The sequence below is a fragment of the Tiliqua scincoides genome, chromosome 5, assembly GCF_035046505.1.
Source record: "Tiliqua scincoides isolate rTilSci1 chromosome 5, rTilSci1.hap2, whole genome shotgun sequence".
Classification (NCBI taxonomy): domain Eukaryota; kingdom Metazoa; phylum Chordata; class Lepidosauria; order Squamata; family Scincidae; genus Tiliqua; species Tiliqua scincoides.
Window position 1 is genome coordinate 109,706,746 of NC_089825.1, and position 27,745 is coordinate 109,734,490.

Sequence of the window (27,745 nt, forward strand, 5' to 3'; positions counted from 1 at the left end):
ACATTGTCCTGGGCTACATGGGATGCTTGGCCTTGATCAGCTTCATTGTGGCTTTCTTGACCAGGAAGCTGCCTGATACTTTTAATGAAGCCAAACTGATCACTTTCAGCATGTTGGTGTTCTGCAGTGTTTGGGTATCTTTTGTCCCCAGCTACCTGAGCACCAGGGGGAAATACATGGTGGCTGTGGAGGTCTTCTGCATCTTGACCTCCAGTGGTGGGTTGTTGAGTTGCATCTTTCTTCCAAAGTTCTACATTATTATTCTGAGGCCTGAGCTGAACACTAGAGCCCAGCTAGTACGGAAGAAGGCTACTAGTCCATGACTTTTGGAATTGATCTCATATTTACCGTCCCCAGCTTTTCTTTCTCATCTCCTTTGCAATCCCTAAATGTTAGCAAGTGTCATCCCTTGCTATCCCTAAGTGTAAGCTGAACCTCTGATCCTAATCAGATGCTGTAAATATGCATTCAATGGAACCGTGAGTAAACAACTTCTTTTTATACAGATATAACAAACCTCCGCTACTTTGTCTTTTTTATTGATTAGCAGTCAGCTGGGTGAGGGAGGTTCTCTGGGGTGATACCCAAAAGGGGGGTTCCGCTGCTTGCTCTACTCTGCTTCCTCCCCATCACCAAAAGGAAACTTTTATTTTTCCAGCAAGCATGATGTCATGTAACATTGTGATGTCACTTCTGGGTTCTCCCCAAAGGGTGGAATGCTCACTGCTGTGGTCTAATGGCCCCATTCCTTCTCCTGTGAAGGGAGCCTCTAAAGGAGAAGGAACAGGGTTTGTGAAGCTGCCTCCTCTGTAAATAGGGTGGAGCCTGGGGCAGTCATGCACCCGCCCAGCTTAGTGCCCAGTACAGGTGCCCCTCTGGCTCTGCCCATGTTAGAGCTCTGCAAGTGATAATCACATCAAGTTATTATAAATGAGAAAAAAGGCCAAGTGATAAAGAGTTAATTGGTCAAGATCAATTTCCTAGGAACCCATCTCACAGGTGTTCTTTTGTTTAGCTACAGGTGAATGTTGCTTAACAACATTCCAATCAGCGACGAACTGCATGCATGACGGTCCGTCGCTGATCCTTGTCACACCCCCAAAACCTCCGAAGCTGAGAGGAGCTGTGCTCCCCTTGCCTCCGAATGCTTTTCTGAGCCCTGCAGAGGCCACATGCTCCAGAGACTTTGAAGAGATGATGTCATTTAACAACGGTGTCACTTAACGAAGTGTGTGCGGGACCACAACCCCATCATTAAACGATGCACACCTGTACTCTAAAAATAGGATATACAAAGGCCTCATAAGTTTCGCAGATTTTTACCAAAATTCACACCACACACATCAACTAAGTGGCTGATCAAATGCTGCTCAATGCCCCAGTTCAGGATCAGAGTCCTGCTATACTGGGCAACATCCCTGGTACATTAAATATATGTATTGCTGTTCCTCTTCACTGCTACTGAGAAGGTATCGATTTTCAACAGAAGACATTATGAAAGCATGGTGAATAGCTCTATGGATGGTTCGGTGGAGGGATGCTGTAGTGTGGTGGGGCTAGGACTGGGCTCTCAATAACTCAGACCTGAAGAACTGACAGGGAATGGTGGAGCAAATCCCTGAATATGGCAGTTGAAGTCCCTCCACCTAACCATCCATATAGCCATTTCACCAGGCTTTCATACTGTCTTCAGTTTAAAACCGATACCTTCTCAGTATCAGTGAAGAGGAACAGCACTGCATTGGGGGGGTGGGGGGGAGGTTAGTTAGGATTGAGCTGTTAATCAAGCATACCAAATGTGTACATGAAAGTGCTTGTGTTCAGTTGGAATTCCTCCAACCCTTTGGGATGGGATGCTCATCCAATTCCTCCATGTGATGGTATTAAAACATGTTTGATGTGGATGGCTGGTGGTTGCCACATTATAAAGATAATGTGCAGCTCTTTTCTATTCTCAATAGTCCCTTGCCACAATTATGACACACTCAGCTCTCTGAAACCTCACTAACATCTAAAGTCAAGGGTATGCTTTATTTATATCTTAGATTTTTCTCCCACACGAAGGACTATTCTGTCAACCCAAGTGAATTCTTTATACCATGCCTATTATCTCTGTCATCCCTGGGGACAATTATCTGATCTTAATAAACTTTAAAAATGATTTATTCAGAGTTCAGTAGTAAATGAAGCTGGAGAAAGCTGAAGGTTCTGTCTGACTTAAGTCGACATAACTGCTGACATAAGTTTCTGGGCGCAAAAGATCGTCCATGGATGGTTTGAGGATCTGAGATCCTGACAATAGGATTTCCCATTTCAAGTTTGATTTCAGCTTTCAGTCACTCTCTCAAAACTTTCAGCTTTCATTTTCACTAAACTGACACACTTGCAACTTTATGCTATTGAAGAAAAGCTTGAAAGGATTTGGGAAGGGACCAGTGAACTCTGAATCCAACCAACTCTTGCATCGATCTGTGTATAGGCATGGAGATAAGAAGACAGTGACTATTTTATGACATGGAGTGACATGGAGATAAGAGAACAGTTATTCCCCCCCCCCCAGAAAGCTGTAGATTGCATGATTGTATTTCTTCTTGTAATGATCTAGCCCATACGATTCTGTTTCCTGAGTGTAAAGTGCCATGGATTTTGAAGGTGTACTATTACATTTTATTTTTGCTTTGTGAAATAGCCAGCATTCACAGTAGAAACTGCTATGTCCTGTCCTACCAAAGAACTCTAATTGAAGATGGACTCCACCAATCCTATACGAAGACAGAACCAAACAGGTATCACAGGATTCGTCCTTTTGGGATTATCTGTTGACCCAAAGAACAAGAGGCTTCTGTTTGCTATAGGCCTGTTAATCTACCTGTTGACTTTGGCAGGGAATCTAGTCATCATTATATTGATCAGAGTTGACCAATGCCTCAAAACTCCCATGTACTTTCTCTTGGGCAATCTCTCTTTCATTGAGATCTGTTCCACATCCACCACACTCCCAAAGGTATTGTGGGACCTCTTGCTGGGGGACAAGTCCAGCTCCTTCATAGGATGTGCACTACAAATGTATTTCTTTGCCACTTTAGGAAGTACAGAGTGTGTGCTCCTCTCAGTGATGGCATATGACCGTTATGCTGCTATCTGTCATCCTCTCCAGTATACACTGATCATGAGCCAGCCCATATGTTGGAGTCTGCTTGCAGCTTCCTGGATTATTGGCAACTTCAATTCTGTTATCAACACATCACTGGTCTTTTCCCTAACTTTCTGTCACTCCAATGAAATTGACCATTTCTTCTGTGACATTCCTCCTATTCTGCATCTTTCTTGCTCTGATGTAGTTCTTGTCCAGTTGATGATCTTCACCGTCTCTGCATTTCTTATGATTGTGCCTTTCTCCCTGATCCTTCTTTCCTACATCCTCATTGTCTCTTCTGTGCTCAAGATCCGCAGAGCCAGTGGTAGGATAAAGACATTCTCCACTTGTATTTCTCACCTCACTGTGGTGAGCATCTTCTATGGCACCATCATCTACAGCTACCTGCGACCCTCCTCCAATCATTCCTTGGATGAAGATCGCCTGGTTTCTGTGTTTTATGCTATCATTACTCCACTGTTAAACCCCCTGATCTACTGCTTTAGGAACAAGGAATTGCAGGGGGCACTTTGGAGAGCACTTGGGAAGAACATGTTGTAGGTTTAGCATCAACATCTCTGGAAGATGATATTCACCAGAAAGTGTGTTTTTAAAGGCGCAATCCTAACTCACTTTCCAGCATTGACATAAGGGCAATGCAGCTTCGAGGTAAGGGAACAAATATTCCCTTACTTTGAGGAGGGCTCTGTGAGTGCCACTCAACTGCAGGATGCCCCATACATCCCATTGGCACAGCTATGCCAGTGCTGGAAAGTTTCTATGTTTTTGTTCGATCACATTAGCCTCCTGCTGTTTCTGACACAAGCACAAGTTATCTAGCCATGTATGTACCAATTGTTGAAATAACAATTAAGTCATAATGACCTATGACTAAAGGGGAGAAAAGAAACCTGAAGAAATAGCCAATATGAGTTTTGTTTTCCTTTGGCCTGAGATTGAAAAGACCTGAAACTGAAAAGATTAGACAAGTCTGCCAATATTTCTCTCGGCATCACAATTTGTTGTCTATGAATTTGTTCACATTCCTTTCATACTGAATGGTGTTCATTATTTTGGTGAACTGGTGTCTCCAGAAATCAAGAAATGAAACTCACATTCATTGAGATCTGTTCCACCTCTTCCACCATTTCAAAGATTTTCTGAAACCCCTTTTCATTTCATTTCATACATGCGTGGTGTTCTCCAGATGCATTTGTTTATAACTCTGAAAGACCCAAGGCCCTATCCTAACTAGCCCTTCCCTCCAGTAATGATGCAGCCACACTAATACAGCAAAAGCTGCATCCTGTGAGGGGCTGGGCAGACAAGGAGTTCTCCTCCAAGTGAGGGAACATTTGTTCCCTTAGCATAGGGCAATCGTTTGCTACCCAAATAGTTCTTCTCAGATCCACACCAGCCATTTTGCTGGTACAGGTTCAAAGAGGAGAGAGAGCAATGAAGGAATGGATTATGTTACCGAAGCATGTTTCTGCCACCAGTACCCACACGCACTGTCCTCTGTTCCACCTCCTGCCCATGCACTCCTCACCCAGATGCTCCCTTTTTCCCCCCCCCCTCTCCCATTCCATCCACTAATCAGCCCCCGTGCCAGCTTACCTGCTGTCCCACTCGTAGCCAGTAGTGGCAGCAGGCTGCCAACACTGCTGGATTACTGGAATATTCAACTCCATTTAACGCAGCCTTGGTTTTTGCCCTGGACTTCTGTCATTCCGACCAAATAGACTACTTTTTCTGTGACATTCCACTCTACATCTCATGCTCTGACACAAAACCGAGCAAATGATTACTTTCCCTTCCTCTGGATTGTTGGTTGACACACTTTTATTTGAAGCACAACTATTGACACACTATTATTTGAACTGGCCTGCTTAACTGCACATGGATGCAATGGAATGTGCCTACCAAAAGACCTACCCAGTGATAATCAGTTTGGACCAGTGGCCAGAGGCCTCAGATTCCGCAGGCCTCAAGGAAGTACACTGTTCGGTTGCTCAGAGCAATCACTTCCCCTCCCTCATTCTAGCTGACTGGTTTGCAAGAAGGCTTGCCTTTGCTTTTGTTTCTTGGGACATTCCATGAATGGTTGCATCTTACAGCACACTTGAACCTGTAAAAAAAGCCACATCCTGGGAGCTTCTTGACTTGTAAGCAACTTCATTAGTAATGAAAAATAAGGGTCCCTAATTGGTGGGAGAGTCCAAGCCACAGGGCGTTGAAATTCGGAGCTCCGGTAACTGTACTTTGTTTTAATTTTCCCTGCCAATTTGGAGAGTTTTTTGTCTTATTTTTGCTTGCTCGTGAACTAAGGAACTTCTTCCCAGCATGTTTTTGCTTTTACAGACTTCAAGTGCTCGAGTTTGATATGTCTTGCCCTTGAGTTTGTTTATCGTCAGTCTGTCGTTATTTGGCTGCCATTTCCTTGTGCAGAGCTCAATTGTTTGTAAAACTACGGCTAATCAATCTTTCCAAATGAGGCGTAAAAGAGCTTTGTCTCCGTCTAGCCCTGACCTTGAGCCATCATTACCTTCTTTGAAACAAACTAAATTAGAGAAGTTTATGCCTTCCTACAACTCTAATTTCAAAGAACTCTCTATGAGTCAGTCGTCTCTGGAAGAGTTTTTCCAGCCTGTGTCTCCCCTTTTGAAAGAACAACCTCTGCTGGAAACTCAGCAGTCTTCTCAGTTGGTGGGGAGTGCACGAATGATTAATGGAGATCCTTGTGAATTATCTACGAAGCTTAAAGAATATTCTCAATTGACGGCCCAGACGGTATCTTCTATATTTTCTCAGATCTCCCATATATTGAGCCTTTTAAAGGAGCAACACCAAATGATTTCTAAGCTATCAAACTTTTTTGTTAAAAATTTTTCTCAATCTGCATTGGAGATGAGACATTCTACTTTAGCCTCAACATCTTACTCTAAGTTTGTCTCTGCAACTTCGATGGAACGTTCAAACCAACTGGTTTATCAAGCTTCTGCAGCTGTGCTATCTTTTGATCAACTGGCACCCAGGAGACACCCAGCCTGGTCTATAATCCATTTGGCCAGAAGACATCTAGCCTCCTTGCTGAATATTCCTGTTTCTAAGGTGGATTTACGGAATTCAGTCCATCTACCTTCTGTTCGTCGCCCTCTTCGTCTCCTCCTGGAATTTCGTTCCTCATATATTCCGAGACTCTTATTTGCCACCTCCAGATCTCTCCAGGAAGTAGGTATATCTGTCCATCGTTATTTTCGTGATACCTCCATAACCAAACTGGTTCCATCTAAAATTTCTCTCCAAGGAGGAAATATGGACGTTCCTGCGTCAGCACAGTTCGGCAAAGAATGGTTCCTCTACTATACCCCTTTTGGATTGCTCTTTGTCTGCTTCCAAATTATTTCCCCTTCCTTGCCCTTTGGAGGCTGCTAAACCAGAAATTGCATTTTCCAAAACAAACCTGTTGTCTAATTCTTCTGTAGGACCGGATGATCCTTGTTTTAGTCAGCCTTCTCCAATGCCTATTATGTCGAATTTAGAAATCTCTACTGATGCTTTGATTCCAAATGATGTTCTATCTCTTCCAGTTGTTCCCTCTAACCCGAATCCGATGCCCCTTTCACATACATTCCTTTTTCCTACTTGTATTATTAAGAAAAGTTCTTTATCTGACTCTTTTCGTTTAATTGATGCTTCCTCTCAATATCCCCGCCTTTAAATTTTGATTTTATTGGTTCCAGTACGTTAAAAAACAATGAGATTAACAAATTTACATCTGGCCCTCCTTTAGATACTCAGATCACCCCTCCTAACTCAATTATAACTCAGCTAGAGGTTTCACACGATCCTCAAGTTTCCCCTAAAAGTCATTCTGCTTTCCCCTCTCCCCGTTGACTAACTGATTGTTGTTCTCCTTCCTTGCACAACGTTATGACTATTACTATAATTTCATGGAACATTTCGGGGTGGTCCAGAAAAGTTTCAGATAAAGATTTCATCAATTATCTGAAAACTTTTGATGTAATTTTATTTCAGGAGACATGGTCTTTGTCTTCCCCGTCCATTCCTGGTTATACTCCCTACCATTTACCCGCTTTCAAAAATAATATTTTGGGACGTCCACGTGTTGGACTTTGTTGTCTTGTAAAGTTATCATCACCTTTTTCCTTTACTCATATACCAATTCAATCTTTGTATTGTCAAATTTTTCTTTTACAGATAATTTTTTTTAAGATTTTGCTGTTTAATGTGTATATCCCCCCTGCTGCTATTACTCCCTCCAATCTATGGGAATCTCTTGAAAAAAGTATAGAAGAAAATTTAAAAGCTTTTCCTTCTGCTTTGCTGATAATAATAGAAGACCTTAATACTAGAATTGGCCCCAGTAATTCTGCGCTAGTCCAACATATGAACTGGTTTATGGCTGACCAAATCCCTCCTTGGCTTCATCTTCCAAGGGTTTCCAAAGATTTATCCTTTGGAATAAATATATATAAGCAAGTCCAGTCTTATAAATATTTGGGTCTTATATTTCATTATAAACTTTCTTGGTCTCTTCATAAGAAAGTTATCACTTCATCTCTTTCTCCCCAACTTAAAGCAATTTTAAAATTTTTTTATAATGAAGGTAACCAGTATGTTCCTGCTGCTATCCAGATCTTTCAGTCCAAAATTCTTTATCATTTGTTTTATGGTGCCCCGATTTGGATTAAAGTAATTAATAAGGATATTGATCAGATCGCAGCATCTTTTTTTCGTAGAATTCTAGGGATTCCAAATTTAATTCGTGCCTCCACAATTATCCTAGAATTAGGTATCCATCTTCCAACAACTACAGCCTGGTTACTTACTTTTAAATATTGGCTTAAACTGTTTTTAATTTCTCATTCCGGTTCCTTATTATATGATTTGTTAAGAGATTCTTATTTTTCTTCTTGGTTTCGGTTGATAGAAAATAAACTTGCTTCTCTCGACCTCTCATTGGAATCCCTGGCAGATATGAGTCTTCCAAGAGCATATTCATTGATAAAAGACAAGCTCTTAGCATTTGAATTCAATTATCTAAGTAATAGTCTCAATTCTGTTTGTTCCCCTCTTTCCCTTGGTTTGGCCCCATCCTTTAATCATGCATCTAATTATTTTTATACATTAACCAATCCGTTACATAGACGAGCCTTTATGTTAGCTCGCCTCAATATTTTCCCCTCGGCAGTTCATTCTGGCCGTTTTTTTAACATTCCACGGGAGAAAAGGCTCTGTCTCTTTTGTCATGAGACTCCTGGTTTTTTATTTCATATACTCTTTCTTTGCCCAGCACACTTTGATATTCGGAATCATTACCTTGATTCTTGGATCCCTTCTGACCTTATCCCCTCTGATATTATACTCTCCAAGTTTATGAGTGATGTTTGTGATTCCTTAACTGCAGCTGTTGCTGGTTATTTATCCGAGATCCTTAAAGTAACACTGTCAGAATTTAAATATCTCTAGTATCTTGTTTAAATTGTTGAGTGTTATGCAAATTGTCATGTCAATGCTAAAGTACAATTGTTAATCGTTTGATATGCCAATAAAGGTTTCAGAAAGAGAGAGAGAGGGTCCCTAGTTATCCTTACCACTCCAAGGCCAAACTGAGTGCATGTTAATGGAGGTGCTGGCCCCTGTTGCCTCACCCTCAGGAGTACGTAAAACAAGCAGAAGCCCCCATCCGCACTGGGGGGGGGGATGATCACTAAACAGCCATGAAGGCACAAAAGAACGATCCGTGATGAGTTCATCCTACAAAGCCCTTATATTTTCCTATGGGAATTTAGTCTATAGAAAACTGAGTCACAGACTCATTGTTTACTCTGTAACTGATCTCTGTTTGCTTTGCATTGAGCTTGCCATGACCCATGCTTGTGTTTTAGGAAGCCCGCTGGTGTTGTATTAAGCACCCCAATATCCTAGAACAACCATGCCAACCGGACTAGTAATCAAATTCTCTTCCCTTCCAGTCTTTTTTCTCTTCTTCCCTCCCTTGCTGTCCTTGAAGACAACCAAGAAACCCCTGCTTTAGCATCCACTGAGTGGGCACTCTCCCAGTCAAAAGCCACCAGGGAGCAATGGGCACTTAGTTAATTCTCAAGGATGTGTATATGTTCAGCTGGATCTCACACAATGTCTGCAACCCTTTGAGGTGGGATCAGGGCCTTAGCTAGGGGGGCTTTGACCCCCTGAGTCAGCAGTTTGCCCCCCCCCCAGCATTTTTTCCAAATCTGTCCTCTTTATCTAATCTGGTGCCTATCTAGATAGGTGTTATACAGGTGTTAGATAGGCACTACACTGGCGCTATACAGGTGCTACATAGGCGCTATATAGGTGTTAGATTGGTGCTACATAGGCACTATATAGGTGCTACATAGGCGCTATATAGGTGTTAGATAGGTGCTACATAGGCACTATATAGATGCTACATAGGCGCTATATAGATGTTAGGTAGGTGCTACATAGACACTATATAGGTGCTACATAGGCGCTATATAGGTGTTAGATAGGTGCTACATAGGTGCTATATAGGTGTTAGGTGCTATATAGGTGATACAGGTGCTAGATAGGCGCTAGATAGGTGTTAAATAAGTGTTAAATAGGCTCTAGACAGGCGTTATATAGGTGTTAGATAGGCGCTAGATAGGTGCTAGATAGGTGCTATATAGGTGTTAGGTGCTATATAGGTGTTAAATAGGCACTAGAGAGGCACTATATAGGTGTTAGATAGGTGCTAGATAGGCGCTAGATATGTGCTACATAGGCATTAGATAGGCGCTATATATGTGTTAGATAGGTGCTATATAGACACTATATAGGTGCTACATAGGTGTTAGATAGGAGTTAGTTGCTAGATAGGCGCTATATAGGTGCTAGATAGGTGTTATATAGGTGTTAGGAGCTAGATAGGTGCTAGATAGGTATTGCATAGGTACTATATAGGCATTATATAGGTGCTATATAGGTTTTATATAGGTGCTAGATAGGCGCTATATAGGTGTTAAATAGGCACTTTCAATATAAGTAAATACTACCTGCATCACAGTGATATGTTTTACTTTTGCAAGGTTGCAGGCCTGTGTATTGCACTGGTGTGTAAATGAATGGATATGTTGCATGTTATTTCTATGTAGGCAATACATTTTAAATGGCATGCAGAGATGCATTTATTCTATGCAAATTATTGCTACATTGCTTTACAGATAATGAATGCATCTTTCAAAAAAACCCACTTTATTTTCTCTTCATGAAATTTAGGGGAGTTTCAGGTATTTGATGTTTCTCCAGACTTATCCTTTCATTTTGCCCACCAGTATAGATACCTGACATCATTGCCCCCCTAGAAAAAATAGTCGCCCCCCCACCTCTAGAATCCTGGCTATGGGCCTGGGTGGGATGCTCATACATCCCTCAATGTGACAGTTCTAACAACATGTACCTGGGGGATGCAGGTTGGTGAGGTTGGTTGGTGGACACCAAGGCAATCTCTTCTCCATTCACAATAGTCCCTTGTTGCAATTACTGACAAACCCAGCACTCTGAAAGTCTCATTCACTTCCAAAGCCATGGCTGCAATTTAAATTCTTCTTTCAATTGTCCTCTCACCCAAAGGACTGTTCTGTCAACCCAAGTGAGTTCTTTACACCATGCCCTTTGTTTCTGTCAGCTCTAGGGACAGTTGCTTGGGCTTAGTAAAAAACACTTAAAAGGTAGGAGTGTCTTACTCACAGTTTGATAGCAGATGAAGATGGAGAAAGCTGAAGGTTCTCAGATGATGATGACCACCCTTAAATGCAGTGCATGTCACAGGTAATAAATAGATTCTGATTGCATTTTTTAAAATTACTCTTGAAATAAATTTCTGTGTGACAGTTCCTCTGAGGCTAGCTTGGGGATTTGAGATCCTAAAAATAGGATTCCGCAACTAGAGGACTAGGAAGTGCTTTACGATCTCTTCTTTTCAACGTTCTAAGCCTCAAGGAGCCCTGCAGAGGACTGCGTGAGCCTCCATGCAACTCCTGCAGCAGCCTGCAGTAAGTAAAATCACCCCCCTTTCACCCCCGTTAGCAATGCAATCCTGGGGATCCTTGTCTCTGCCCCCGCAAAGACTTACCTTGAGAGTAAAACTCCCCAAAAGTTTGAGAACCACTGCCTTATTATATAATAGTACACATGGATATGTATATTTATAGTACATATACTGTACACATAGTACATACAGATGTTCACTGATTTATTTTATTGGGGAAAGCATTTGCAACCATATCCTAGCAAACCACTGCCATGGTTCATTCTTTTTAATACACCAGCACACTATATGTGCACGACGAGGCACTCTTCCAAAACCATTTCATGAAGATATATCCTCTCCTGCTGAGACTAGCTTACAGTAACTCAGCTCAGAAAAGCTAAAGATACTAACTCTTAACAAATTAAACCAGGTGAACTGAGAGAAAAGGGTGAAATGAAAAGCTGAATGTGTTAATTTAAGCCACTGAATATTGATTAAATTTTTCACTGTGAACAATTATGTTTAATTTGGCGCATTCTTGGTAGCACTGAATGGGGAAAGGACCTACTAAAAATTCTGGTTTAAAAAATGTCACAGACACTACGTCACATTTTGCACATTGTGTATGTGTGCATGCCTGAACAGCTGTCTAGGCATCTGGCCTGGATGCCTTTAAAAGGGGATTGGACAAGTTTCTGGAGGAAAAATCCATTATGGGTTACAAGCGATGATGTGTAAGTGCAACCTCCTGATTTTAGAAATGGGCTATGTCAGAATGAGAGTGCAAGGGAGGGTACCAGGATGCAGGTCTCTTGTTATCTGGTGTGCTCCCTGGGGCATTTGGTGGGCTGCTGTGAGACACAGGAAGCTGGACTAGATGGGCCTATGGTCTGATCCAGTGGGGCTGTTCTTATGTTCTTATATACAGGATGAGAAGGAATTTAGATTATATGACCTCCACCCATGGTTCTTTTCAACTCTAACACTGCATGATTATATGATTTACTAGTTACTAGAATGATAATTTTGAAGATCTGTTAAACCTTTTTTCATATTTATCTATATTGTAATAGTAACAATGTTTACTATGTTTGTGAAAAATAAAAAACCCATAAAAAATTACAAAGCAAGAGTACATTATTAGTATCACCTAAGTGAACCTGAATATTCACTGCTACTTGAGAACAAAATAGTTTTCAGAATCCAAACAAGCTGTAAAATAGTCCAATGTACTTTGTGAGATGTCACCACTGAGCACCGCACAGCTGCCCATGGGAAGCCACCATAGGGCTAAATGCACACCATAGGGACATTATCAGGGATATTGGACCTAGTACATGTTATCTTGCTGCCTCAGTGTAAAGTGACTTTGTTGAAGGTGACCAGACTACAAAGTCAATGATTAAGTGTCTCCTTTTTTTTTCTTTATGAAACTGCCAACATTACAAGTTGAAACCACTGTCCTCTCCTACCAAAGAAACCTAAATGAAGATGGACTCCACCAATTGTACACAAAGACTGAACCAAACAAGAATCACAGAATTTGTCCTCATAGGATTTTCTCTTGACCCAAAGAGCAAGAGTCTTTTATTTGCTATAGGTCTGTTAGTCTACCTGTTGACTTTGGCAGGAAATGCTGTCATCATTACGTTGATTGGGGTTGACCAATGCCTCAGAACTCCCATGTACTTCCTCCTGGGTAATCTCTCGTTTGTTGAGATCTGCTGCATTTCCACCACACTTCCAAAGATGTTGTGGGATCTCTTGTTGGGGGACAAGACCATCTCCTTCATAGGATGTGCACTATAAATGTATTTCTTCGTCACTTTAGGTAGCATAGAGTGTTTGCTGCTCTCAACCATGGCATACGACCGCTATGCAGCCGTCTGCCACCCACTCCACTACACCATACTCATGAGACAGTCTATATGTAGGGGCTTTCTGGCCATTTCATGGATTATTGGCAACATCAATTCTATGGTCCACACAGCACTGGTCTTTTCCTTAACTTTCTGTCACTCCAATGAAATTGACCATTTCTTCTGTGATATTCCTCCTATTCTGCACCTCTCTTGTTCTGATGCATTTCTTGTCCAGTTGATGAACTTCACTATCTCTGTGTGTGTCATTATTGTGCCTTTCTCCCTGACCCTTCTTTCCTACATCCTCATTGTCTTTGCAGTGCTCAAAATCCACACAGCCCATTGTAGGATCAAGGCATTCTCCACTTGTGCTTCCCACCTCACTGTGGTGAGCATTTTCTATGGCACCATCATCTACACCTATATACGACCCTCTACGAACCATTCCTTGGAGGAAGACCGCCTGGTTTCTGTGTTATATGCCATCATTACTCCCCTGCTAAACCCCCTGATCTACAGCTTTAGGAACAAGGAAGTGCAGGGGGCACTTTGGAGAGCCCTTGGGAAGAGTAGGTTATAGTGATGGGCAGCAGCGGACCTCCCCAGCCCTGTGCCCAGGGGAAAGGTCCATGATGGCACCCCCCACATCAGGGAAACCTCTGTTTGGTTTAAAATAAACTGTTTGGGCTATCTTTTAAAAGAGGTCAACTGTTACCTTCCTTGGCAAGTGTGTGTATTTGTGTTGGCAGGTTATGGTGCCAGATTGTGGCTTAAGTCACCCAAAAGGCTTCATAGGTGAGTTGAGATTTGAATGTGACTTTCCTCAGATCAACTCCACTCTAACTGAGTCTAGTGACTTTCTGAGTTTGGCAGGAAGAATAAAATCTCAACTTGGATTTGATGGTCAAATAACTGTCAAACAACTGTCAAATAAATTGCCACCTCTATTGGAGTCATACTTTTGATTTATTTATTTATTTTATGTATTTATATTGGGCCTTATTTGGTCATATTGACCTCTTCCTGTTATAGTATATGTGTACTAGTTATTCAAATGTGTACCATGCATGGCGTTTCAATGGCTAAAATTGATAGAAAATCCCATTATATTTGTCTTTTTTCCTATCTGTGACTACAAATGTTAAGGAAGATGGACTATGTTCCTTGCGGCTTTTTGAGTTGTTTATTAATTTGTTTCAAGAGAAAAACTGCAACTTCGGTTCCCACATGGAACAAACAATGATGTCCACAGAGACCAAGAAGATTTGGTGTATACAATCCCCCTGGACAATCCTCACTGGAATATTTACTAAGCCTAGAGTAATGTAGTGTACCTTGAGTTGTATCCTGGAGCAAGCAAAGGGAAAATGCTGAAGTTGGTGTTCAGAAATGCTTAAGATGCGACAACTTAACAACTCAAACCAGGTGAAGCAAATCACTGGATGTTCTTTATACCTTTTCACCTTAGTTTTAACCAATTGTGTTTATTTTGACACCCTCTTGGTGGTACTAAGCAATATTCCATAGACATCACTCCATAATGCATGGTGTGTATGTACATATATTACGTTCATGGCAGTACCTTTTTGGAGGAATTACAATTTTTAAAAAATTGTATTTGATTTGTTTTAAGCAACAAAACATATTTGGCTCTGCATGCCACCAGCCCTTTCCAGGTTGCAGTGGAAGGCAGCAATGGGGAACAGATTGATCCAGGCTTGCAATGACAAATGATAAAAATAAAGAGGATGATGCCTTCTAAATGACACTGTGTCAGCCTGTTTTCCAAACTGGGTACAAGAAGCCCAGAATCCCTTCAGCTATGTCTTTGACCATTCTGATACAGGGTGGTAGCAAACAGACATGCAAAGAGAGTTCTGGGTGATTTGATTCTTCTGTGGAATATGCTTAGCTTTCTTCAATCCTCAGATAACATGCAAATAGAAAGGCAATTTGTTCTTCAACCTCACCTTACATGCTTTGGATGGATTATATAAATTTGTATCAAGTATCTTTGATGTTTATCTGAACTTTTTGTGAGTTATTTTTTTAAAAAATAGCCTCAGTTTTAAAATACAAGTGGCAGAATTTTTTAAGGGTGGAGGGAGGTTTACAGCATGGAGGTCAGTAATCATATTAATTTTGGGTTGCATCCAGCAAAACTGAATTCTGACTTAGCACCATATTTATAAATGGAACCAAAAATGAACATCATTGTTATATAACCACAATGTATTTCAGGTTTCATCTTTTGGAAGTAAGTCCCAGGCAAGTATTCCCCCTCCTCTCCATCGTCTTTTATCTTTTGCCCAAGGCAACTGCTTCTCTTCCTCCAATGGTTCTACCATTTACTGAAATGGATTTGGTGAAAAGTAGAACACTGGTGGTTCTGATCTACCATGTAATTGATGGTGACCGTTTATCTATGCCTCCCCTTCATGAATCTACATCTACGACGGCTGTGATGTCTCAAAGCAAAGATGTCCTACAGTTTCATGACAAAGATGATCAAAGAAGAACAGAATGACATTGAACCAAACAAGTCTCATCAGAGAGTTTATCTTGCTGGGATTATCCAATGACCCAACACAACAGATTTTTCTCTTTTTCATAGGCCTTCTAGTCTATCTGCTAACCTTGGCAGGGAATCTAATCATTATCACCTTGATTTGGTTGGACCGTTGCCTCCAGTCACCAATGTACTTCCTCCTTGGCAACCTCTCGTTCATTGAGATCTGTTACACCTCCTCCACTGTTCCAAAGATGCTCTGGAACATCTTGACAGGAGACAAGACCATCTCATTCATAGGCTGTGCTCTCCAGATGTATTTCTTTGTCACCTTAGGAGGCACAGAGTGTGTCCTCCTCTCAGCCATGGCATACGATCGTTATGCAGCCATCTGCCACCCACTGCGCTACACCCTGCTCATGAATCAACCAGTCTGCAAAGGGTTACTAATGATTTCCTGGACTATTGGAAGTGTCAACTCCATCATTAACACTGCTTTCATTTTCTCCCTTGACTTCTGCCACTCCAACCAGATAGATCACTTTTTCTGTGACATTCCACCCCTCCTTCACCTCTCGTGCTCTGACACAACACTGAGCAAAATGATGACCTTCACTATCTCTGGATGTGGCATTACTATGTCCTTCTTCCTTACCCTTCTCTCTTACATCTTCATTGTGTCCTCTGTGCTCAAAATACGCACAGCTCAAGGTAGGATTAAAGCTTTCTCCACCTGTGCATCCCATCTCACTGTGGTGAGCATCTTCTATGGTACCATCATCTTCATGTACTTAACTCCGTCTTCCTGCCACTCTGTTGAACAGGAGCAGCTGGTTTCCGTACTGTATACAATGATTACCCCCTTGCTGAACCCTCTTATTTACAGCTTCAGGAACAAAGATGTCCAGGGTGCCCTTTGCAGAATCTTTGATAAGAGACGGTAGAATGACTGGGAGTTGTAGCTTGCATAACTGAACAGTCCAAAACACAGTGAAATGTATTTTAAAATATGTGACAATTTGTTTTTATCAATTTGAATGTTTATTCTTTTGTTTATTTGGTGTGTATTAACTCTGTTCAGTTTAGGGAACTGCACTCAGTTGATTTCTGAGTAGTCTGTAGTGTATGATTAGAAATGAAATACATTGCAGTTCAGAAACTCTAACTTTGCACATATTATTATTGTTATTTCTTCATGATCAGAGCCATTTCTGCAACAATACCCATGACAAAACATCCCTCACTCATATACTGGTATCTGGCAAATTGATGGGAACATCTGAGAATGTTTCACATTGGGAGGCAGCAGTGTAAATTTAGTGACAGGCAACGTTGTGAATAACAGAAAGATATATTACAAACATACTAAGGCTTTCATGGTTGGATGAGTTTAAAGCATAATTTAGCATGTTGCCCAACATTTTGCTTTCAACTGTGAATGCAGCACTTACATGCAGAAAGATACATTGTTGAAACATCTTGAGTTAAAGAACGCAATCTTGAGTGTGTCCTGTGCTGACGCAAGTCCCTTGTGCCAGCCCAGGAGAGTCGCAAACATGACGAAAAGCACATTTGGCTTCCTCGTGAGTCCTGGGCCAGTGCAAGGACACACACTGGCCCACAGACGCTGCATCCAGCCTCTGTGCTGACATGGGGAAGGAAGGTTGCATCAGCCGAGTTTGGCCAACACAGGGATCTGGGGAGGGCAGGAAGGAGTCGGGGAGGAGGCAGGAGGGATGCATTCCGGGGTGGGGGGAGAGTGGACAGAGGGTGTTCCAGGGGGTGGGTGGGCAGCGAGCGGGAGGCAGGGCTGAACCCGGCAGTTATGCCGAATCCCAACCCAATTCCCCAAGCAGTGCGGAGTGGCTCCAAGTTGCGCCATTCTCTTCAGACTTGTGCCACTTCCTGATGTGGCAGAGGTCTGAGAAGATCCATTCGGGCTATGGTGGCTTACCCGGGGGTAAGGGGAAGAGCTTCCCCTTGCCTCTGGCTGAGATGATTCTGGCCCCAATCTTGCTCTGGATACAACACAGGCCTCCTGCTCTGCCTGTTCCAGCGCAAAATAGGATTGCGCGGTAGATCATTAGAGTGAGCAAATTTGTGTTCTACGAAAAGACTCCAGCTGTCTAAATTAAAGTAGAATGACAGGGTTCACCAAGGGCACACTGTAGCATAGTACAGTCCTGGTAGCCATCTTCTAGCCACCCTCGTAAACTAGTGTAAAGGAGGAGATAAGTGACTTTAAAAGAGTTAAATCTCTTCCCTCTGAGGCAAAAATTTCTTGCCCTTTTCCAAGTGGCAGTTAAAGTCTGTTGGAACAATATATGGGCAATAAATCCTGAAGTCACACACACACACACACACACACACACACCAGCAGAACAACCTGTGGGCAGGGCTTTCACTTTCTATAAGAACAGTAGGAGGTGTTAGAGCCCAATCCTATGCATATCTACTCAGAAGCCAGTCCCATTATAGTCATTAGGGCTTACTCCCAGGAAACTGTGGATAGGATTGCAGTCTTACAACCCAATCCTACACTGCCCAGCACATGAGGCTGCTGGGGTGCCAAAATGGCTACTGCGGGATCCTGAAATGAAGAAAAATGGTTAAAGAAAATACTATTTAAAAGTATCTTTATCTTTCACTTGGAAGACTATGAAGTAAAAAAAAATCCATGTTGGGGGGGGAATTGGTTAATATAGAGTTAAACCCTCCTCCTCATCCCCACCCAGTTGACAGTTGCAGACAGTTGGTGACAGTTACACAAATAAGCAGGTTCTGATTGGCTGCACAGTTGGAAGGTTCCAGGAGACCAGCGTATAAAAAGGACAGCAAACTGCAGCTCACGGCACCCAGTTCTCTGTGGGTGGCAGAGGAAGGAGGCTGGTGAAGAGTCTCCAGGAGGAGGGCTTGTAGGGAGAGACCTTACCTGTCTGTTCTGAAACCTTTATTGGCATATCAACACGATAAACCTTACCTGTCTTGAGAGCCGCTTGAGCTCCAGCCAAGACCCAAACATCTATCTGTGGTCCAAGTTCCCAACCAGAAACAGTTCTGCCCCAAGTTCCAACTTTTTCAGCAGCCGACTACCAGCCAAAGGGCAAAACCATGCTTACCTTTCCCTTTCAATAGCCTGACCAGCAGAGGGTTGAGGAAGGGGAATACCTAGGTGTATGTCCTGGGGGTCTTTGTTCTATACATCAAAGCTTTACCTTTTATCTCTTTCTCAATAAAAATCTTTGTTCTTGTTCAGCTTCACCCTGGTGTCTGTGTGTGGTCTGTGCCTTTCTATTGCTCAAGGTCATTTAAAGGTGGCCCTCATTGGTAGGGCTGAGTTCAGCAACCAGTGACCAAAGGAGCCATGAGAAATTTGACTGACAAGATGACAAAATCTTCCAAAAGTGGTTGGTTTGAAGTGAAAACACAGTATAAAGAAGCATAGCTGTACATTGGGAGAAAAGGATCGATGTTGACAGATGATGTTGTAACAGGATATTCTGATTGAGGGCCAAACTAGATATGGACAAAATAGCATTCCTTGTCTTTTTTTACCTAATGGTTTATTAAAATGAAACCTGTTCTCTAACCCCTTTCCGCTGCCTAAGTTATAGCCACTAAAAATGACATTACCAGGATACATTCTTCATTTCCACCCACATTTGAAAATGTGCAGTGCCCTGTATCTTTTTCTTCAAGGAGAGAAAATAACTTTGGGGAGGCAATTTTTAGCCAACCAATGGCAAGAGAACTTACAAGAGTGCATGTCAGTTAAAAAAAAAAATAGGGAGAGGTGACATGGAACATCATGACTCATCAAGTTTGAATCCGACCATCATATATGACTTTCAAAATTTCTACAAGTAGCCACATTTCAATCACATTTTTGAAGTTTTCTGTTGCTTTAAATGTACAGCTGGGAAACATAAAGTGAGAATAAAACACTGTATCCTATCTACTGATTGCAATGATTTCCCACTTGGCCCCTTATTGTTGTCTCCCAGCTGAGATAGTTTCAATGACTAGAGTGAATTCTCAAAAGGACTAATGTCAACTGACGCACAGGGAGGTTAGAAATAGTTGCAACATCTTAACAATTGGTTGGGGTTAGTTGTCTTCAAAAAGACACAGTGGATTACAGATGGGGGAAGAAGGCACAGGAATGAAATGAAAATTCATTTATGGACTTCAGAATCACCACTTGACAACATCCTAGCAGTGGAATTGACAAGGTTTGCTTGTTCGTTTTTGCCTTGTAAACAAAGGAGGGAAAAAAGTGCATGTAATATTTCCTAATGTGAGAACCAAAATATACAGTGCTGGTGCCTGGTTGCAAAGGCTCCTGGGGCAAAGGCCTGTCTTGGACCTTCCCCCCGTTGCGTTCCACCTTCCCCTTGATGGTGATGACTACTGCTACCACTGGTACTGAAGGTTCATAGAATTGTAGAGTTGGAAGGGACCTCAGGGGTTATCTAGTCCAGTTCTCTGCTCAGTGCAGGCAACTACTACAGGATCCCTGACAGGCAGCCATTCACCCTCTGCTTGAAAATGTTCAATGGGGGAAAGCCCTCAACTGCATGAGACAGATTTTCTCAGTGCCAAACAGCTTTTACAGTTAAGAAATTCTTCTGTATGTCTAGCCTACAACTACTTTCCTTTAGTTGCAACCCACTGGTTCCAGTTCTTTCTTAGGAGCAACAGAGAGCATGACTTCCCCTACTTCTATGTGATAGCCCTTCAGACACATGAAAACAGCTTTCATATCTCCCCTTAGCCTTATCTTCTCCTGGCTTAACATATGAAGCTCTTTGAACTGTCTTAACAGATTGAACTATATTCAATCACTCACATAACTAGGTCCTAAATGTAAGGATTTGAGAAAAACTTTACAAGGGAAAGGGAATGCATAATGGCACAACCAAGAAAGAGAGAAAAGAGGGGGAGTAGGGTTTGGAGGAATTTGGAGGGCTATCCAGGCAGCTGAAAAACCAGGGTATGTGCTACACAACTTAACAGTATAGGTATGTGTCACTTAATTGCAGGAATACATTTTCTGAAACCCATCATTAGGCATATTTATCCTTAAGTTGGTAGTGCCCCAGAATGCCTTGCAGCTGCCCAGTAACACCCTAGAATGCCTTGCAGCAGTACTAGAAAGCCTTGTGGCACCACAGCGCACCTGCCACAACCCATCAAAAATTGGGTCATGACCTCCTGGTGGGTCATGACACGCAGTTTGGGAACCACATTGTATATGTGGTTGGTAATTGATCAACAGTCTGTATGTGGCAGATATGTGTAGTCATACCAGACCCTTATAGCCTGTGTAAAGTGCCTTGATAAATAATTCTTATCATGTTTTCCCCTCCTCCTAAATGCACAGCTCTTCCTGCAGTGACAGAATTGCTCTGAAGTAGTCCAGGTGCATTGTCTACAGACAGAAGTCATTTGAAGGATGGAAAGAGAAAACCAAACCAGTCTGAAAGAATTCATTCTCCTGGAACTGGCGGAGGACCCTCAGGCCCAGATCCTTCTCTTTGCTGCAGGACTCTTGATCTATTTGCTCACCTTGGCAGGGAATCTGACCATCATTGGTCTGATTCAGACTGACCCGCACCTCCGCACCCCCATGTACTTCTTACTGAGCAACCTGTCCTTTACAGAGGTCTGCTACATCACCACCACTATGCCCAAGATGCTGTGGGACCTCTTGTCAGGGGATAAGACCATTTCCTTTGCTGGCTGTGCACTCCTAATGTATGTCTTTCTGACCACAGCAGCTACAGAAGGTGCCTTACTCTCGGTCATGGCATATGACCACTATGCTGCCATTTGCCACCCATTGCACTACACCCTGCTCATGAGCCAGTCTGCCTGCATGTGGCTTCTGGCAACTTCCTGGGCTATTGGAAATATCAGTGCCATTGTCAACACGGCTTCTGTTTTCACCCTGGATTTCTGTGATTCCAATGAGATCGTGCACTTCTTTTGTGACATCCCACCCATCCTGCATCTCTCCTGTTCTGATACCTCCTTCACTGAGTTGGTGACTTTAATCACCTCTGGGAGCATCATGATCACAACGGTCTCCTTCATTGTCCTCTCTTATGTCCTCATTGTTTCATCTGTGCTCAAAATCCGTACAGCTAAGGGGAGAATCAAGACATTTTCCACTTGCTCTTCCCATCTCACTGTAGTGAGCATCTTCTACAGCACAGCCATCTTCACCTACATGCACCCTTCTTCCACACACTCTGTGGAACAGGATCGCTTATTTGCTCTCCCGTACACCATTATCACTCCTTTGCTGAACCCTTTGATCTACAGCTTCAAGAACAAAGAAATGCAGGCAGCGCTTCTGAACCTTCTTGGGAAGAAAGAACGTTGTCCAAGGTGAAAGATAAGACTTTCTGCTCATAAACAAATTAAAGGTGCTGCCGTAATTTGTGATACATTAGAAGAAGCAGATCATGGAAAAAATTTCAATGAGACTTACTCCCAGGAAACTGTGTGTAGGATTGCAGACTGAATTCATTGCAAAAAATGATGTTGGACTCTTCTGTACAACCATACTGTCTAAAACTGACTTACCTGAAGATTACCAAACATTCAAATACGAAGCAAAAGCAAGTCAGGAACACTTCAAATGTTATCATGCTCCTCTAGCCCCAGTTTTGATAAGGCAAGGGTAGGGTGGAACAGGGCAGTGACAGGGAAGGGAGGAGGGCAGATCAGGCTCAGGAGGGGGGAAGGTACCAAATCCTGACCCCCTTTCTGGGCCTGATCCGTGTTGCCAGGTCAACGTGGATTTGTGCCAGTATATAACTGGTGTAGGTCAGAATTGACCCATTGGGCCTCCATGGGCTTACTCTGGGGCAAAGGAACATCTGTTCCCTTACCCTGAGAAGATCTCCCAAAGCTGATACTTTCCCACAGGATTCAGGTGGCCTGCGCTGGCAACATTGCATTGCTGCACAAGGAGTTGCAGTGGTTTGGAAGGCTAGAAAGGTATATTATGTGACAGCAGTGAACTTCAAATATACCAAAATGTTGTACACATCATAAACAAATATACGTAGAAGCTGCTACTTCTCATGTACCCCACTCACGTGCGTAATATCTGAGCTGTACCCGTTTTTAAGATTCTATCTACATGACCAGTTTAGAGAGCAAAGAAAAGCACTTTTGGTGGTTGTCCCAGTCAGGTGGAACTCAAACTACACATAAGAACATAAGAACATAAGAACATAAGAACATAAGAACATAAGAACATAAGAACAGCCCCACTGGATCAGGCCATAGGCCCATCTAGTCCAGCTTCCTGTATCTCACAGTGGCCCACCAAATGCCCCAGGGAGCACACCAGATAACAAGAGACCTCATCCTGGTGCTCTCCCCTTCATCTGGCATTCTGACTTAACCCATTCCTAAAATCAGGAGGTTGCGCATACACATCATGGCTTGTACCCCATAATGGATTTTTCCTCCAGAAACTCATCCAATCCCCTTTTAAAGGCGTCTAGGCTAGACGCCAGCACCACATCCTGTGGCAAGGAATTCCACAGACCGACCACGCGCTGAGTAAAGAAATATTTTCTTTTGTCTGTCCTAACCCGCCCAACACTCAATTTTAGTGGATGTCCCCTGGTTCTGGTATTATGTGAGAGTGTAAAGAGCATCTCCCTATCCACTCTGTCCATCCCCTGCATAATTTTGTATGTCTCAATCATGTCCCCCCTCAAGCGTCTCTTTTCTAGGCTGAAGAGGCCCAAACGCCGTAGCCTTTCCTCATAAGGAAGGTGCCCCAGCCCCGTAATCATCTTAGTTGCTCTCTTTTGCACCTTTTCCATTTCCACTATGTCTTTTTTGAGATGCGGCGACCAGAACTGGACACAATACTCCAGGTGTGGCCTTACCATAGATTTGTACAACGGCATTATAATACTAACCGTTTTGTTCTCAATACCCTTCCTAATGATCCCAAGCATAGAATTGGCCTTCTTCACTGCCGCCGCACATTGGGTCGACACTTTCATCGACCTGTCCACCACCACCCCAAGATCTCTCTCCTGATCTGTCACAGACAGCTCAGAACCCATCAGCCTATATCTAAAGTTTTGATTTTTTGCCCCAATGTGCATGACTTTACACTTACTGACATTGAAGCGCATCTGCCATTTTGCTGCCCATTCTGCCAGTCTGGAGAGATCCTTCTGGAGCTCCTCACAATCACTTCTGGTCTTTACCACTCGGAAAAGTTTGGTGTCGTCTGCAAACTTTGCCACTTCACTGCTCAACCCTGTCTCCAGGTCATTTATGAAGAGGTTGAAAAGCACCGGTCCCAGGACAGATCCTTGGGGCACACCGCTTTTCACCTCTCTCCATTGTGAAAATTGCCCATTGACACCCACTCTCTGCTTCCTGGCCTCCAACCAGTTCTCAATCCACGAGAGGACCTGTCCTCTAATTCCCTGACTGTGGAGTTTTTTCAGTAGCCTTTGGTGAGGGACCGTGTCAAATGCCTTCTGAAAGTCCAGATATATAATGTCCACGGGTTCTCCCGCATCCACATGCCTGTTGACCTTTTCAAAGAATTCTATAAGGTTCGTGAGGCAAGACTTACCCTTACAGAAGCCATGCTGACTCTCCCTCAGCAAGGCCTGTTCGTCTATGTGTTTTGAGATCCTATCTTTGATGAGGCATTCCACCATCTTACCCGGTATAGATGTTAGGCTGACCGGCCTATAGTTTCCCGGGTCCCCCCTCTTTCCCTTTTTAAAAATAGGTGTGACATTTGCTATCCTCCAATCTTCTGGTACCGTGGCCGTTTTGAGGGACAAGTTGCATACCTTAGTCAAGAGATCTGCAACTTCATTCTTCAATTCCTTAATAACCCTTGGGTGTATGCCATCAGGGCCCGGTGACTTATTGATCTTTAATTTATCAATGAGGTCTGAAACATCTTCTCTTTTAACCTCTATCTGACTTAACTCCTCGGTCAGGAGGGGCCGTTCGGGCAGCTGTATCTGCCCGAGGTCTTCTTCCGTGAAGACAGATGCAAAGAACTCATTTAATTTCTCTGCCATCTCTAAGTCTCCTTTTATCTCCCCTTTCCCTCCCTCACCATCCAGAGGGCCAATCGCTTCTCTGGCGGGTTTCCTGCTTCTAACAGATTTGAAGAAGCTTTTATTATTCCCCTTAATGTTGCCGGCCATGCGTTCCTCATAGTCTCGCTTGGCCTCCCCTATCACCTTCTTACATTTCTTTTGCCACAGTTTATGTTCCTTTTTATTCTCTTCATTAGGGCAAGACTTCCATTTACGGAAGGAAGCTTCCTTGCCCTTCACAGCCTCTCTAACTTGGCTGGTTAGCCATGCGGGCACTCTCCTGGATTTAGTGGAACCCTTCTTTCTTTGCGGTATACACCTCTGCTGGGCCTCTATTACTGTTGTTTTAAGCAGCCTCCATGCACTCTGGAGAGACTGGACTCTTTTTACCCTCCCTTTCAACCTCCTTCTAACCAGCCTCCTCATTTGAGGGAAGTCCGCCCGTCGGAAGTCAAGGGTTTTTGTTAGAGATTTGCCTGGTATTCTTCCCCCAACGTGCACATCAAAACGGATCGCAGCATGATCACTGTTCCCCAATGGCTCAGTAACATTTACATCTCTAACCAGGTCCTGCGTACCGCACAAAATTAAATCCAGAGTCACCTGTCCTCTGGTGGGCTCCGTGACTAGCTGATCTAAGCCACAGTCATTTAGCACGTCAAGAAATCCGGTTTCCTTATCGTGACCAGAACACAAATTGACCCAGTCAATATGAGGATAATTGAAGTCCCCCATGATTACAACCCTGTCCTTCCTTGTCACCTCCCTGATCTGTTTCCTCATTTCAAGGTCCCCATCAGATTTCTGGTCTGGAGGACGATAGCACGCCCCCAGTATTACATCACTGCACAAGCCTGGTAATTTAACCCACAGAGATTCTACGGTGGAGTCGGACCCACCTTCAATCTCTACTTTGCTGGATTCTATCCCTTCCTTAACATAAAGGGCCACCCCACCTCCAACACGCCCCTGCCTGTCCCTCCTGTAGAGTTTATAGCCCGGGATTGCGGTATCCCACTGATTCTCCGCATTCCACCAGGTTTCCGTTATGCCCACTATGTCAATATTTTCCCTTGTCACCAGACATTCCAGTTCTCCCACCTTTGCTCGTAGACTTCGGGCATTAGCATAAAAGCATTTATACATGGAATGCCCCAGGATGGGCTGCTTATTCGCTCCTTTGTCCCCGCATCCTCTCATTGTGCCAAACCGTCTATCACATCCCATCTCCCTACCTTTCCCAATTTCTTCTCCTACCCTGCCTTTGTCTTGTTGTTCTCTAACCTCCCCATCCTCATCCCATAGGGATGAGGAGTCCCGAACCGGATGCCCCTCGGCTCCTGTCGGCCTTCCCCCAGGGATCAGTTTAAAAGCTGCTCTGCCACCTTTTTAATGTTATGCGCCAGCAGTCTGGTTCCATTCTGGTTCAAATGGAGCCCGTCCCTCTTGTACAGGCCCCGCTTGTCCCAAAACGTTCCCCAGTGCCTAACGAATCTAAACCCCTCCTCCCTACACCACCGTCTCATCCACGCATTGAGACCCCTGATCTCCGCCTGCCTAGCTGGCCCTGCGCGTGGAACAGGTAGCACTTCAGAGAACGCTACCTTTGAGGTCCTGGCTTTCAACTTCCTGCCTAAAAGCCTAAATTTGGCCTCCAGGACCTCCCAGCTACACTTGCCCACGTCGTTGGTGCCGACATGCACCACAGCCGCTACCTCTCCCCCAGCACTGTCTACTAGCCTGTCTAGACGAGAAGTGATGTCCGCAACCTTCGCACCAGGCAGGCAAGTCACCATGCGGTCCTCACATCCGTCGCAAACCCCCCTCTCTATGTTTCTAATAATCGAATCCCCCACTACAAGAAGCCCCCGACCCCCCTCCCGCCGAGGAGTATCCTGAGTGCGCTCGGATACGGGCCCATCCCCTGGAGAAGGGATCCCCCCTAGGGGATTGTTTCCCTCCTCTCCAGGATGACGTCCTCCAGTTCCGAGACTTCCCACCCGGGCAGCCGAGGAGCTGCACGCCTGAGGTTGGGACGAAGCCTGATCGTCCCCAGAAGTCTCCCCACGGTCCTCCTCTGGCTGCCTGCGCTTCTCCAGGTCGGCCACCAAGGCTTCAAGGGAGCGGACGCGTTCCCTGAGAGCCTGGAGCTCCTTGCACCGAGGACACACCCATGACTTATGCCCCAGAGGCATATAATCATACATGTGGCACTCGATGCAGAACACTGGATAGCCCCCACCCTGCTGCTGGCTGTCTGACTGCATAGCTTTTTTGTTGTTGTTGTTGTTGTTTTATTTAGGGGTCCTTTTAAACACCGTACACTGGATAGCAGCCCTTTTCTCTAGGGAAGAGGAAGGGCAGTGTATAGGGCCCTGGCCTCCTCGCCCTGCTGCTGAACTCGCCCAGATGCTAAACTCTTGTGCCTTACCTGGCACTTAGTTCCCAGAGGCACTGGGTTCCCAGAGGCCACACGCGTCTGCAGAGAGCCTCACGCGATGGCCTGCCTAGCTTTATACTCCTGGCTGGCTCCTCCCCCCTCCTTCCTTCCTGATTGAAAGGGGGCTGGCCTTCCCAGGTGGGTTTACAAAAGCTCAGGAAGGCAAATGGCTGCTGATGGGCGTGACCTACTCTGCAGGCTCCTGAATGGACTGCTTGGGGCTCTTAATGGGTTGGGAATTGGCCCTTCCTAGGTCCTTTCCCTCCTAGTTCTGTTCTCTTAGGCTGGACTGTTTTTGTAACCTCAAGCTAGTTTTTATTTGGGTTTGTTTAATTATTTATTGCTCTCTAGATCCTGTGTCCCAATTTACTGACCTGTTTAGGTTATGTTCTAACTTAGATTAGGTTTAACCTGGGTTAAGTATAGGTTTAATTTAAGCAAGTAGAAAACCTGCTTTTCACTTTATCCTCCTCCCTTCCTTCGATTAACTGCTACCTTAGGTGCAGCTAACTTTCAATTTTGATTTAAATGCCTGACCCTTGGGCACTTACTCACGAGTAGGACACTGCTCTTACTCATGAGTAGGACTCTGCTCCTGCTCAGAGTAGCCCTATGTACCTCCCTTGGGTGCTAACTTTCAATTTTGATTT

General features: G+C 43.8%; 4 protein-coding genes across 4 annotated transcripts; all 4 read left to right on the plus strand.

Moving 5' to 3' along the window:
* Positions 1–3,115: 3,115 nt before the first annotated feature.
* LOC136653103 (olfactory receptor 5AR1-like) lies at positions 3,116–3,697 on the plus strand. The gene has a single exon (XM_066630025.1). The coding sequence runs from the start codon at positions 3,116–3,118 to the stop codon at positions 3,695–3,697; it is 582 nt and encodes a 193-aa protein (XP_066486122.1).
* Positions 3,698–13,037: 9,340 nt separating this feature from the next.
* On the plus strand, positions 13,038–13,619 carry LOC136653104 (olfactory receptor 5B21-like). Its single transcript, XM_066630026.1, has one exon. The coding sequence runs from the start codon at positions 13,038–13,040 to the stop codon at positions 13,617–13,619; it is 582 nt and encodes a 193-aa protein (XP_066486123.1).
* Positions 13,620–15,562: 1,943 nt separating this feature from the next.
* LOC136654166 (olfactory receptor 5A2-like) lies at positions 15,563–16,492 on the plus strand. Its single transcript, XM_066631077.1, has one exon. It carries the CDS (start codon positions 15,563–15,565, stop codon positions 16,490–16,492), a length of 930 nt encoding a protein of 309 aa, XP_066487174.1.
* Positions 16,493–21,003: 4,511 nt separating this feature from the next.
* On the plus strand, positions 21,004–21,945 carry LOC136653105 (olfactory receptor 5F1-like). The gene has a single exon (XM_066630028.1). The coding sequence runs from the start codon at positions 21,004–21,006 to the stop codon at positions 21,943–21,945; it is 942 nt and encodes a 313-aa protein (XP_066486125.1).
* The last annotated feature ends 5,800 nt before the right edge of the window (positions 21,946–27,745 follow it).